Source organism: Oncorhynchus keta, chromosome 1 (genome assembly GCF_023373465.1).
Source record: "Oncorhynchus keta strain PuntledgeMale-10-30-2019 chromosome 1, Oket_V2, whole genome shotgun sequence".
Taxonomy (NCBI): Eukaryota; Metazoa; Chordata; class Actinopteri; order Salmoniformes; family Salmonidae; genus Oncorhynchus; species Oncorhynchus keta.
In genome coordinates this window covers 33765296-33780910 of record NC_068421.1, presented here as the reverse complement: position 1 = coordinate 33780910, position 15615 = coordinate 33765296, and the positions used below count along the sequence as shown (strand labels likewise).

The 15615-nt window shown below is 38.7% G+C and overlaps 1 protein-coding gene and 2 pseudogenes across 1 annotated transcript; all 3 read left to right on the top strand.

Moving 5' to 3' along the window:
* The first annotated feature begins 7713 nt into the window (after positions 1-7713).
* On the top strand, positions 7714-8684 carry LOC118396193 (olfactory receptor 11A1-like). Its single transcript, XM_035790299.2, has one exon. It carries the CDS (start codon positions 7752-7754, stop codon positions 8682-8684), a length of 933 nt encoding a protein of 310 aa, XP_035646192.2. The 5' UTR covers positions 7714-7751.
* A 245-nt stretch (positions 8685-8929) lies between these two features.
* LOC118396204 (olfactory receptor 52K1-like) lies at positions 8930-9667 on the top strand (annotated as a pseudogene).
* Positions 9668-14210: 4543 nt separating this feature from the next.
* LOC118395146 (olfactory receptor 1-like) lies at positions 14211-15615 on the top strand (annotated as a pseudogene).

Genomic DNA, 15615 nt, shown 5'->3' with positions numbered 1-15615 from the left:
TGCATGTCAGAGCAGAAACCAAGCCATGAGGTCGAAGGAATTGTCCGTAGAGCTCTGAGACAGCATTGTGTCGAGGCACAGATCTGGGGAAGGGTAGCAAAACATTTCTGCAGCTTTGAAGGTCCTCAAGAACACAGTGGCCTCCCAACATTCTTAAATGGAAGAAGTTTGGAACCACCGATACTCTTCCAGGGCATTGGTCAGGGGAAGTGACTATGACAGAGCTCCAGAGTTCCTCTGTGGAGATGGGAGAACCTTCCAGAAGGACAACCATCTCTGCAGCACTCAACAAGCACGCTAAAGGTTCCGCTAGCAGCACCCCAACATTCCACTGAAAAGGCAGCACGCCAAATTCAAAAATATTTTTTTGAAATATGTAACTTTCACACATTAACATGTGCAATACACCAAATGAAAAACGTATTTTTAATCTACCCATCGTGTCCGATTTCTAAAAGGCATTACAGCGAAAGCACAACATATGATTATGTTAGGTCAGAACCAAGTCACAAATACACACACAGCCATTTTTTCCAGCCAAAGAAAGGAGTCACAAAAAGAAATATAGATACAATTAATCACTAACCTTTGATGATCTTCATCAGATGACACTTATAGGACATCATGTTACACAATACATGTATGTTGTAACGAAATTCGTCTTCCTCTGACGAGGAGTATGACAGATCGGACCAATGTTCAGCGTGGTAAGTGTTCGTCATTTTTAATGAAAAGACACTGCACACAAAAATACAAAATAACAAAGTGAAAGACAGAAACGAAAAACAAAGCAGTTCTGTCTGGTGAAGGCACAGAGACAGAAAACAATCACCCACAACTAAAATGGGAAAACAGGCTACCTAAGTATGATTCTCAATCAGAGACAACGACGACACCTGCCTCTGATTGAGAACCATACCAGGCCAAACACATAAACACAACATAGAAAAAGAACATAGACTACCCACCCCAACACACGCCCTGACCAAACTAACACAAAGACATAATAAAGGAACTAAGGTCAGAACATATGTGACATATGTTTGTTCGATTACAGTCATGTGTGCATATTTTTGGGTGGTCCAAAAATCTCAGTTTACATTACAGAAGGACCGCGTTTACGTTCAGTAATGTTTTGCTTCCAAAACATCCGGTGATTTTGCAGAGAGCCACATCAATTTACAAAAATACTCATAATAAACATTGATAAAAGATACTAGTGTTATTCACAGAATTAAAGATAGACTTCTCCTTAATGCAACCGCTGTGTCAGATTTTTAAAAAACTTTATGGAAAAAGCACACCATGCAATAATCTGAGTACGGCGCTCAGAGACCAAACCAGTCAAAGAAATATCTGCCATGTTGTGGAGTCAACATTAGTCAGAAATAGCATTATAAATATTCACTTACGTTTGATGATCTTCATCAGAATGCACTCCCAGGAATCTCAGTTCCACAATAAATGTTGATTTGTTCGATAAAGTTTATCATTTATGTCCAAATTCCTCCTTGTTGTTAGCGTTCAGCCCAGTAATCCATCTTCATGAAGCGCGAGATCAAGGTCAGACGAAAAGTCCAAAAGTTCCATTACAGTCTGTAGAAACATGTCAACCGATGTATAGAATAAATCTTTAGGATGTTTTTAACATAAATCTTCAATAATGTTCCAACCGAAGAATTCCTTTGGCTTCAGAAATGCAATGGAACGCGAGCTACCTCTCACGTGAACGAGCGTCACGAGCTTGTGGCACTCTGCCAGACCACTAACTCAGAGCCCTTATGAGCCCCTTCTTTACAGTAGTAGCCTCAAACAACGTTCTAAAGACTTTTGACATCTAGTGGAAGCCTTAGGAAGTGCAATTTGACCCCATAGACATTGTTTATTCAATAGGCCAAGCGTTGAAAAACTACAAACCACAGATTTCCCACTTCCTGGTAGGATTTTTCTCAGGTTTTTGCCTGCCATATGAGTTCTGTTATACTCACAGACATCATTCAAACAGTTTTAGAAACTTCAGAGTGTTTCTATCCAAATCTACTAATAACATAAACATATTAGCAACTGGGACTGAGTAGCAGGCAGTTTACTCTGGGCACGCTTTCATCCAAACGTGAAAATGCTGCCCCCTATCCCGAACAGGTTTTAAGAACAAATGAGTTTTTACAATGACGGCCTACCAAAAGGCAAAAGGCCTCCTGCAGGGATGGGGGCTGGGATGAATTTTTGTAATTTATTAAGTAAAAATATAGGACAAAACACACGTCACGACAAGAGAGACAACACAACACTACATAAAGAGAGACCTAAGACAACAACATAGCATGGCAGCAACACCTGACAACACAGCATGGTAGCAACACAACATGGCAGCAGCACAAAACATGTCACAAACATTATTTGGCACAGACAACAGCACACACGGCAAGAAGGTAGAGACAACAATACATCACGCAGAGCAGCCACAACTGTGAGTAAGAGTGTCTATGATTGAATTTTGAATGAAGAGATTTTGAGGGTGTTTGCAGCTCTTCCAGTCGCTAGCTGCAGCGACCCAGAGATGTGTGGGATTAGGGGACCTTTAACAGAATGTGACTGGCAGAACGGGTGTTGTATGTGGAGGATGAGGGCTGCAGTAGATATCTCAGACAGGGGAGTGCTGCCTAGGAGGGTTTTATAAATAAGCACCAACCAGTGGGTCTTGCGAAGAGTATACAGAGATGACTAATTTACAGAGGATAAAAGAGTGCAGTGATGCGTCCTATAAAGAGCATTGGTGGCAAATATGATGGCCAGAATGGTAAAGAAAGTTGTGCCAAGCTTGTAGCATCATACCCAAGAAGACTTGAGGCTGTAATCGCTGCTAAAGGTGCTTCAACAAAGTACTGAGTGAAGGGTCTGAATAGTTGTGTAAATGTAATACTGTATATATAACTAGCAACTCATAAGCAGGCCATGTCGTATTTGTTTAATTGTCGATGTATAATCATATTTCATTACAGTGTAACGGTTAGCTTTGTTTACAGAAGGATGAAAGAACACAATATGTCTGTCAGGGAATGCTATTCTGATATGTCAGCAGAACAATGGGCCATGTGTAGATGGTGCAAGTATCATTGCCAGAATGATCCAGCATTGTTGCATTGCTCTGCAAAAATACTCTGTTCCCCTACTCTGTTTCTCTGTTCCCTGCACCCTGTGTCTAGTCCACATTGATACAAATCATAAATTGATAAGGTATTAAGACGTATGATGTCTCCATCAAATCTAACCTTTTTATTCTTACTTATTCCAAGACAATATTCGATGATGTATGAAATTGGAGTTGTTCATTATCAACTGGTAATACATAAATAATGAAGTAGGTTAATAGGTTAAACATTTCACTTTTAATTCCAATGCTTTTTTAAAAGATACAGCAGGTAAGTATACTAATGAACAAGCACAATACCAGTCTGGTGTTAATCTTTCTGTGCTGTATTGACGTATCCTGAAAATTACATCTGATGCTTTAGATTGAAGTGTCATATCACAGTGATTGCTTTCATATACATCAATAAGAAGCTATTTTCTTTACTTCAGAGTGCGAGCTGATCAAGTGGTCGAACATGAAAATGTAGTTATTGCCAGATGTTCACTGTCCGAGGAACAGGCCGCGGAAGCTTTATTGCCGGCAAAAGTGTCCATAATCAGAGGTAATTAAACTGTTCTGTGTTCTTTTTCTCTCTTCCTCTCTGCCTGTCTTGATGTACATGGAACCTGTCTCACATGCACAGTTTGGAGGAAGAAGGATACATTGACCTGTCGAATTTTATCCACCTCTTCTGTGTGGGATATTTGTCCCTACCTCGTCTGTGGGCAGATCTGCAACATTTCACGGAGAGTTGGAATAATCACCCTTTAAATAAAGAGGCGCACATAACACCTCACCAGCTGTGGCATATCGGAATTCTCCAAACACCTGAGCACATTTTTGATATTGCCTTAGTACTACACAGCTGATTAAAATGATCAAGTCATCATCAAGCATTATAAAGTACTCTTTGGACACTTAGTGTGGACACCAGGTGAGACAATACACACAATAACAGTCTCTCTCCTTCACTTCATCCCTCACCGCCTTCTCCCTAATTCCTCTAGGTTATATCAGCTGTGTCAGTGAACCCCTCCCGCATCTGAACTGGCTGACACAGAGGGCACAGCATGATCATAGGCGAGAGGCCAGGTCAACAGGAAGTATTATCAAAGAGATGCTTTACATTGAAATACAGGTAGAGATGTAGTAGTTCCAGAGTTAATGATCCACGCTCAGATTATGATGACTGACTGTGTTAGAATAAAAAAACAAGGCTTAATCATGCTCACTCTCTCTATCCATAAGTCTCGTCTGCAGGTATGTTTTGATGTGAGAGAGATAGCCAGGCCTGTCATGGCCACCTCACCCGCTCTTAAGATAACCTTCGGGCTACCTGGGGGCCCAAGGCTGGTTAGGATACACCGCTAGAGACACTGTAATTGTGGTGAACTGAGAGAATACTAGGTTGGCACTGTAATTCATTAATTATATGCTGTCTACCTCTGTTCTTACCTCTTCCCTTTCTGTCTTCTACACCTCTCTCCCCATCTCGTCTTTCTTCCTCGTTTTATAATGCACACCATATGTGCATTGAAGTACAGATTGAATTTTTATTTATAATATCACAATTATGATAATTATAATGCATGTATTGTGTATTTATAACACCTGGAAATGAACTTCTTTCAATAAAGTGTTTCACATTCTCCACTGGTTGAAATTAAGTATCTCAGTGAAATACTATCCTGTGTCCTCAGATTAATGCAGATGAAGGTAGTTAGATATGCATCTTCTTTCTGTTTATATGAATTACAAATCACCCTTTACTTAAATCATGTTTCTAGTCTATTGCGTAGTTACAATGTGTAATAATTTATGTCCCGGGAGCAGGAGTGGTAAACACTGTTGAAGTGTATACTTGTAATACATACATGCAGACACAGCATCATTCAAAGAATGGAGTTTGATACACCTGGTATTGGATATGACGGAAAAAGAATGTCTCAGAGAATCATACCTGAACCACACCTTTATTTGCCAAGGAAGAGTATGTGATCAGTGAATATATTCACTGTACAGGCTACAATGTGGGTCTCTCGCGTGGTTATAACTACAGTACATGCATATAGGACTTGCATACTTGACACAAAGGTATTATATCCTATTCAATCCATAGGCTTCATTAATGCCATTCAGACTTGAAGTTGATACAATAACTATGATAGCTAAGGTTCATAGATTGGTATGAATATTAGTTCGGAACCTAACGTTTTGGGGTGCATACACAGATCGGCTACTTACTGTAGCTAGCTACACATCCATAGGCATGCAGTTATGTGTATCCTCCACTACACAATAAGCAAGTAAATAGTTTGCTAACGTTAGCTATGTTACATAAGATGCATTGCACGGTGTCAGGATTTGTCCAGGATTGTTCCGGTTTTGGTCACTAGATGCCCCCATTGTGCTTTTTTTTTACCCTTTTGTTTTTCCCTTGTTCTAGTTATTAGTTGCACCTGTGCCTCATTTCCCTTGAATGTATTTAAACCCTTAGTGTTCCTCAGTTCTTTGCTCTGTGTTTGTATGTTAGCACCCAGCCATGCTGTGAACTTTTGTTTCTCTAGTTGGATTTTCTTGAGGTACTCTGGTTTTGTTCTTGTTTATTTTTATTATTCTTTTGAGGTTTGTTTTTTTTCCCTGCTGTTCTTACCACTTCGTGGATTTTCCTTGTGTCTTGGAGGATATACATTTCTTTCTCTTGGAATTACATTTGACGTTGTGGATTTATATTTTTGCCTGAAGATCTTTTCCCTTTTTCTTGATTAAATCACCGTCTCAAGTACTGCTGTGTCTGCCTCATCTTCTGGGTTCTGCCGACTATTAGTGGCTCAGTTTACCGGAGACCCGAGTTCGTAACGGGGTCCTGACACACGGCAAGGCAAACTTACACAATTGCACATTCAATTTGCAGTAAATTATTTAGCTCGCTAGATTCTTTACATCCACTGTTTTCCAAGACAGCCAGGTTTGCTAGTTTTCTCAGGATGTTTTTCTCTTTTCTCAGTAGTCCCTAAAATATTAAACAACAAGAATTACAATGTCATACTGTACTCATGTCATAACACCAGCTAGCTAGCTGGCTAATGTTAGCTAGTCAGTTAACTTCATAAATCACATTTATGACAAAAATATATGCACAATCATTTGTCTCTACATTAACTAACATATTCCTCTCAATTGTACATTTTTAGCTTGACTCGTTATGACGTTATAAATAGTTACATCTGCTTCCCCTGTAATGCTCTGTCAGCCATCTTCATTGAAGAAAGCCACCAAGTACGGGTGGCTTGCGTCAAATTTGTCATTGGAACTACTCGATATGATTGGTCATATAAAAACCTTGGGACCCAAATGAATAATGAGTGCTCTAACTCCCCCTTGTGGTGGTCTTGAGCAATGAAGCCGTGACGCTTGGTACCTCTAAGTCCCGCGATATAAGCTCACAACTTTTAAAGGAGGAACCACTGTATATACAGTACATACACATACACTACATGACCAAAGGCATGTGGACATCTGCTCGAACATCTTATTCCAAAACCATGGGCATTAATAGGGAGTTGGTCCCTCCTTTGCTGCAATAACAACCTGTCTGTGTGCCAGCTATCTGTCAGATGGCCAGATACCATTTTTGAAATAAGGAATCTTGTTTGTCCAGGGTCACTGTGAGATATGTGTGACCAAAATAATCCAGGAACGGTCATTATGTATTTATAAGACACATTGGACAATGTATTCCATCCATCCTGTAAAAATGATGAAAAACAGTTGTAGTGTGCCATTTGGGACAACTTCTGTCATCTCCTCTGGGACGATAAGCCCTGAAAGTGTACTGCACGACTAGGGAAGCCCAGAATGACAAACATTTACCTGAGCAGGAAAGCTCCGGGCCTAGGTCTTAGACCATAACTAGAAATCATAGTCTGGAGTGATTCTCTGTTTTCCCTGATTAGTGTAGACTGCCAGGCTTGAGGGTCCCAACACATATATTGTTTTAACAGGATTAGATTCTACTAACACAGCCGGTTCAATAAAATAAGTTTAAAGATGTGTCTTCTTCTGATGTGCTGCATTATCCTACCAAACTTCTCTCTTTATTTAAGAATGAATTTCCTTGACCGAGAATATCAAATTTGCCCCAGGTATTGGGGACTATTTGCATATGACACCGAGGCAGGCACTTTTTTTTCATCCCCCAAGTATAAGAATCAAGTGAGGAGCTGAGTTTCAGGAGTTCATCATGGTTTAGAAATAGTGAGGAGCTGAGTTTCAGGAGTTCATCATGGTTTAGAAATGGTCAGTCTAAACGTTACATCAATTTTATCAATATATTCAGCATTTTAATGCAATAAATAATAAGTGTAGGATACAAAATATAATATTGTTTGATTTAGGTTATGAATTATGTTATCCGGAGAATGAAAAGCCATCCACATTGGTGAGTACAGCAATGGGAAAATTTATCACGATAACATGAACAGGTCAAGGTTATCAATTTAGGTCGTCTGGTCTTTGTGATTTCATTGTTTTAACTTATATTGAAGTTACAGTACTATAGAGGATTTGCTCCTCTTCTTCAAACATTGACAGCACATCTTTACCAACTCCCAGGACCATGGAAAACTCTACTCACTTTAAGGTCTTTAGGCTTGCTGCATACGGTGATATCGGACAATTGAAGTATTGCTACTTTACTGTAGTAACTGTTTTATATTTTGCCATCATTCTTGCCAATACTTTGCTTATTGGAGTTATCTGCATTGAAAGAAGCCTTCATGAACCCATGTATATGTTTCTATGTGCTTTGTTTGTTAATCAGTTGTATGGGAGCACTGCGTTGTTTCCTGCTCTCATGTTTTACTTGCTGTCTGACACACATGATATTTCCCTTCTTTATTGTTATCTCCAGATTTATGTGTTGTACACATATGCTATAACAGAATTTAGTCATTTAGCAGTTATGTCCTATGACAGGTACATCTCTATTTGTTATCCTCTACAGTATAATAATATTATGACACCTAAAACCATTTATGGCTTAATTCTACTGCCCTGGGTGTATTCTTTTTTCCTCAACTCCATCATTATCTCCCTGAGTTTGCGACTGCAATTTTGTGGTAACATTCTAGACAGAGTGTATTGTGACAACTACACAGTCGTCAAGCTTGCCTGTTCAAATACTATGCTGAATAACATATGGGGTCTTGTTGTCACTGTGCTTTCTTTTTCTTGTACTATATTTCCTACCATATACTCATATGTAAGAATTCTACAAATTTGTTTAAAGTCTTCTAAAGAGACGAAACAGAAAGCATTTAACACCTGTATGCCACATATAGCCTCTTTGCTGAACTTCTTATTTGGCTGTTTATTTGTGATTCTACAAAGCATGTATGAAACTGCAGATCTTCCACCTATACTTCGCACTATTTTATTAGTTTATTTTCCAATATGTCCACCACTTTTCAATCCTATTATGTATGGCATTAGGATGGTTAATATCAGGCAGGCTTGTAAAAAGTTACTAGGCCGTCACACTAAAACATAACCTGGTTGTAATTTTTTATAACATTTAATTATGTGTTTGGTTACTTATAGTTGCTATAATTGACTGTACAGATACGTGTAATTTTGGAATAAATTTGCTGTAGCCCAAATACTATTGTAAAAACTGCATCAATTTTATAATGTTTTATAACTGAGAATCTGTTGAGTCATATTAGCTAGTTAACTGCATAACTATAGAGCATCAAGGGGAGTGTCCCTCCCTACCTTCAAGCTGTGCTCAAATAGATGCTAAGTGGGATCCTTGGGATGACCCTACACCCCAACCCGTTATGCCTCTTCTGGTCTCTTGGCCCTGGTCTCTTAGCTCTGGTCTCTTGGCCCACCGTACAAAAATATATCTGCAATATATATGTAACGTTTGCTTATGTTATTCTAGCAGTAATGGCCTATGACAGGTATGTCTCCATTTTTAAGCCATTTCAATATCATAGCATTATGACTCCTTCTAAAGTGAATATGTAGTTAGCCTTGGTATACTTTATTCCCATAAATCTTTTCAAATGTGAATCACTTCAAGGCTCCCTTTGTGCAGGTACAACAACTTTTTGTGATGACTAAGCAGTTGTTAAACTCTCTCGTGTTGAAAGTGCGCTGATCAACCTGTATGATATATGTATCATATCAAGTCTCGTGGTTTTACCTTTGGTGTTAGTTGTGCTCTCATATGTAAAGATATTGTTTGCTTGAAAGCCTCAAAGGAGTCACGAACGAAGACTTTTAATACGTTCTCCCCACTAGAACATATTCATCAACTTCTCTGCAAACCATCCTTTTTTTCTGTTGTTTACAACAGGCACAGAGGTTAATGTATTAATATCAGTACAGTTTATTATTTTCCCACCACTGGTACACCCTATCATATATGGTATTAGGACCAAGAAGATCAGGACATGTGTTACAAAAATTTATGAAGAAAATTATTTCCGAACTCTTGATGCTCCTCATCGAAAATCTGAACCTTAACTGGTACCAATTATGACTTTAGATATTACAGCAGCAGGGCAGGGTTGATGGTTTGAATCCCAGGTCTGACAGGATCATCTGCGAGAACTGAATATTTATACATTTGTTTTGATCATCAACCTAATCTCTTTTTTTCTCCTTTATATTGCATACTATTTCTGTGAATTCTTCTGCATTTCGTTAAATGTATTTTACTGTTGTAAAGTCAAATCAGTGATGCTGCTGTGTCACTGACTGTATGTTCTTCTAGCACTCTATATCATCGACTGCATCTTTATGTCATACATGTATCACTAGCCACTTTAACTATGCCACTTTGTTTACATACTCATCTCATATGTATATACTGTACTCGATACCATCTACTGTATCTTGCCTATGCCGCTCTGTACCATCACTCATTCATATATCTTTATGTATATATTCGTTATCCCCTTACACTTGTGTCTATAAGGTAGTAGTTTTGGAATTGTTAGCTAGATTACTTGTTGGTTATTACTGCATTGTCGGAACTAGAAGCACAAGCATTTCGCTACACTCGCATTAACATCTGCTAACCATGTGTATGTGACAAATCAAATTTGATTTGAGTTGATTTGGATGTCAATGGACATGTATGTGGACAGAATAAAAGGATATAAGGACACAATAAGTTCTGTTTCAAATAATTTCCTGTAAAATAAAAAGGGATCAATCCATTTTCTTGATCAAACAGTTGCATTTTTTTTCTTGCTAATGATTCCAAAGCATTTTGAAAGAGCTTCATGCACAATGAGGAAGATCAGCCCAATCCCCCACTCAGCTACACTTAATCTAAAGACACCTCAGCCTGTCCCAGTAGAGTACCACATAATACCCATGAAACCCAGCAGTCAAATTGGGAAATGGTTCCATAGGAGATTTTACTGACACCAGCATGGAATGTTTTCTCACAAGTATAATCCATTGGCTGATCACACATGGTGACCTTTATGGAATGATGTGATCCTTCCTTAACCCATATGAAGTCCAACCCAGTTACTACTCTAGTGACTTTTGGCCACTCAAGTCCTCTATCTATCTCTATGCTTGCAAACTAAAGGAATGACCCATCTGCCATTTGCCCTAATTTCTGGGCCAGTTTGATTCTGCTTAATTCTTAAAAATACAGTTCCAGTCAAAGGTTTGGACACATCTAATCCTTCCAGGGTTTTTCTTTCTTTTTTCCCATTTGCTACATTGTAGAATAATTGTGAAGACATCATAACTATGAAGTAATACATTTGGAATCAGGTCGTATCCAAAAAAGCCAGACTATAAGTTTGCAAATGCACATGATGACAAACGTCATACTTTTTGGAGAAATGTCCTCTGGTCTGATGAAACAGAAATAGAACTGTTTGGACATAATGACTATCGTTATGTTTGGAGGACAAAGGGGAGGCTTGCAAGCCGAAGAACACCATCCCAACCATGAAGCACAGGGGTGGCAGCATCATATTGTGGGGTGCTTTGCTGCAGTAGGGACTGGTGCACTTCACAAAATAGATGGCATCATGAGGTAGGAAAATTATGTGGATATATTGAAGCAACATCTCAAAACATCAGTCATGAAGTTAAAGCATGGTCACCAAATGGGTCTTCCAAATGGACAATGTCCCTAAGCATACTTCCAAAGTTGTGGCAAAATGGCTTAAGGACAACAAAGTCAAGGTATTAGAGTGGCCATCACAAAGCCCTGACCTCAAGCCTATAGAATGTTTGAGGGCAGAACTGAAAAAGCGTGTGCAAGCAAGGAGGCCTACATACCCAACTCAATTACACCAGCTCTGTCAGGAGGAATGGGCCAAAATTCCCCCAACTTATTGTGGGAAGCTTGTGGAAGGCTACTCAAAACAATTGACCCAAGTTAAACAATTTAAAGGCAATGCTACCAAATACTAATTGAGTGTATGCAAACTTCTGACCCACTGGGAATGTGATGAAAGAAATAAAAGCTGAAATAAATAATTCTCTCTACTGTTATTCTAACATTTCACATTCTTAAAATAAAGCGGTGATCCGAACTCACAGGGAATTGTTTACTATGATTAAATGTCAGGAATTGTGAAAAACTGAGTTTAAATGTATTTGGTTAAGGTGTATGTAAAATTCAGACTTCAACTGTATATTTCTGTTTGATGTACAGTGGGGCAAAAAAGTATTTAGTCAGTCACCAATTGTGCAAGTTATCCCACTTAAAAAGATGAGAGAGGCCTGTAATTTTCATCATAGGTACACTTCAACTATGACAGACAAAATCAGAAGAAAAAAAATCCAGAAAATCACATTGTATGATTTCTTATGAATTTATTTGCAAATCATGGTGGAAAATAAGTATTTGGTCAATAACAAAAGTTTCTCAATACTTTGTTATATACCCTTTGTTGGCAATGACAGAGGTCAAACGTTTTCTGTAAGTCTTCACAAGGTTTTCACACACCCAGCCACGTTTCATCTTCAATGCCCTTGCTGATGGAAGGAGGTTTTCACTCAAAATCTCACGATACATGGCCCCATTCATTCTTTCCTTTACACGGATCAGTCATCCTGGTCCCTTTGCAGAAAAACAGCCCAAAGCATGATGTTTCCACCCCATGCTTCACAGTAGGTATGGTGTTCTTTGGATTCAACTCAGCATTCTTTGTCCTCCAAACACAGCTAGTTTAGTTTTTACCAAAAAGTTATATTTTGGTATCATCTGACCATATGACATTCTCCCAAACTTCTTCTGGATCATCCAAATGCTCTCTAGCAAACTTCAGACGGGCCTGGACATGTACTGGCTTAAGCAGGGGGACACGTCTGGCACTGCAGGATTTGAGTCCCTGGCGGCGTAGTGTGTTACTGACGGTAGACTTTGTTCCTTTGGTCCCAGCTCTCTGCAGGTCATTCACTAGGTCCCCCCTATTGCAGATTCAGTCTTCCCAGCCTGGTGCAGGTCTACAATTTTGTTTCTGGTGTCCTTTGACAGCTCTTTGGTCTTGGCCATAGTGGAGTTTGGAGTGTGACTGTTTGAGGTTGTGGACAGGTATCTTTTATACTGATAACAAGTTCAAACAGGTGCCATTAATACAGGTAACGACTGGAGGACAGAGGAGCCTCTTAAAGAAGAAGTTACAGGTCTCTGAGAGCCAGAAATCTTGCTTGTGTGTAAGTGACCAAATACTTATTTTCCACCATCATTTGCAGATAAATTCATTAAAAATCCTACAATGTGATTTTCTGGATTTTTCCCTCATTTTTGTCTGTCATAGTTGAAGTCTACCTATGATGAAAATTACAGGCCTCTCATATTTTTAAGTGGGAGAACTTGCACAATTGGTGGCTGACTAAATACTTTTTGCCTCACTGTATGTCTAAACTTTGTCTCTTAACCTGTTGTATCGTTCGTCGTCCTCGTCTGAGGAGTATGAAGGATCGGAGGACCAATGTGCAGCGTGGTACGTGTTCATGATAAATTTATTAAACACAGAACACTAAAACAAAAATAACAAAGAGAATGACACAAAACGAAACAGTCCTGTCTGGTGACATACACAAAGACAGAAAACAATCACCCACCAAACACAGGTGGGAAAAGGCTACCTAAGTATGATCCTCAATCAGAGACAACTAACGACACCTGCCTCTGATTGAGAACCATATCAGGCCAAACGCAAAACACAACATAGAAAAAACGAACATAGACAACCCATCCCAACTCACGCCCTGACCAACCCAAAACAAAGACATAACAAAAGAACTAAGGTCAGAACGTGACTCCTGTTTCTCATGGTCATCTCCATTGAAACAAGTCTACATGTTTTTGTTCCACTTGGCAGTAATTGAAAGTTCTTCAGTCTGTCCAAAGATCATGAAATACCTCCTCGTGGGAATCCAAGATATCTCGCTTGACTGTTTAATCCAATCTCTTTCAGTAGAGTCTATTCATATCTGATTCTAACAGTGATGGCCTGTGACCGGTTTGACTCTATTTGTAAGCCCTTGCAGTACCACACCATTAAGACCCCTAATAAAGTCAACCTGTTGTTGGCGGTGGTATATATCGTCCAAATTCATAGAAGCAAGGACTGACCATCCATGATATCAAAATCATAGTTTTAACCATGTTTTGAGGCTATACAGTGTTTGTTTTCAGTTATATTGTTTATAAACAATGGAGTGAAACAAGCTTATATTTTGGGTTCTTATGGGGTAAGACAGTTGACTCAGCCCATGAGGCATTCATAAGTTATATTTTTCAAGAAACAATGGGTGTATATGATTCTTTTAAAAGTTTGAAAATGTAAGATTAGCCATTTAAGTGAACCAAAATAATTGGAATACAGTCAAACAAACACAAACACCTCCCTGATCTCAAACGAAGTGATACAAATACATCCTTAATTAATGCCATTGGGTGACATCTCTCTAAGACATTGCTTTAATTTGGAAAATACTAAAAATACTCATGTCAATTATGATATGGTGAAGGTATAAAAAAGGCTCAAATGTATCACGCCAGCCAACATCTTACTTGGAAGACTGTTCATTTTAGAATGTTCTCATCTTCATCAAATTCATTCACACCAACTCTAGTTTATTAACCTGATGGTAACTATTTTGACATTTGCAAATTTTCTAAACGTTTATTTTATTACTGCATTTTATTATATGTAAAATTATGTCTGATAACTTCTGATTATAATTGTCTTTTCCTCAGGAAATATGAACCAAACTGTCTTGCATAGCACTGTATTTTTCACTGCGTATGGACCTCCAGGCCCACTCAACTACGCAGCTTTTTTCTTCACATTTTTGCTTTTCTTCATTACAATATTTGCCAATATCAGTCTCATGCTTGTCATCTACTTAGAATCACACTTACACAAGCCCATGTACATATTTCTGTTCAACTTGGCGGTGAATGGACTGATTGGGTGTTTATCCGTCTGTCCGAAGATCATGGACAATCTTGTGAATGACATAAAGGACATCTCTCACAAAGGTTGTTTATTGCAGGTGTTTTTCAGCAGTGTATATGCAACGTGTGCTTACGTTATTCTAGCAGTGATGGCATATGACAGGTATGTCTCAATTTGTAAGCCATTGCAATATCATAGCATTATGACCCCTTCTAAAGTGAAGATGTTGGTAGCATTGGTATATTTTATTCCCATAACTATGCTTGCTTTTCAAATATTTATCACTTCTAGGCTGCCTGTGTGCAGCTACAATATCAACAAGCTTTTTGTGATAACTTAGCAGTTGTTAAACTCTCCTGTGTTGAAAGTGCACTGAGTAACCTGTATGGTATATGTATCATAGCAAGTCTAGTGGTTTTACCTTTTGTGTTAAATGTGCTTTCATATGTCAAAATATTACTTGTTTGCTTGAAAGTCTCAAAGGAGTCACAAACTAAGGCTTTTAATACATGTGCTCCCCACTTGATCACTTTCATCAACTTCTCAACAGCCATTATTTTTTCTGTTATTTACAACAGGCACAGCACAGTTAGCAAGGATGTTAATGTATTAATATCAGTACAGTTCATTCTTTTCCCACCACTGGTACACCCTATCATATATGGTATTAGGACCAAGGAGATCAGAACATGTATTACAAAAATTATAAGAACAAGAATCTTTTCTATCTCTCTTGATTTTCCTCATCTAAAATCTGAACGTAAACTGGTACCAATTATGACTTTAGATGGTACAGCAGCAGGGCAAGGGTTGCCGGTTTGAATCCCAGGTATCACAAGAACTTATGACAGAATGTGAGCCGCCAGAACTGGATGTTTTTATCATCAACCTAATCGCTTGTTTCTCCTTTGTATTGCATTTTTGTTTTGTGAATTATTATGCATTTTGTTAAGTCAAATAAGGGATGGTGCTGTGTCGCTGATCCTTCCACTTTAGCATGTCAGTGGGCATGTATGTGTGTTT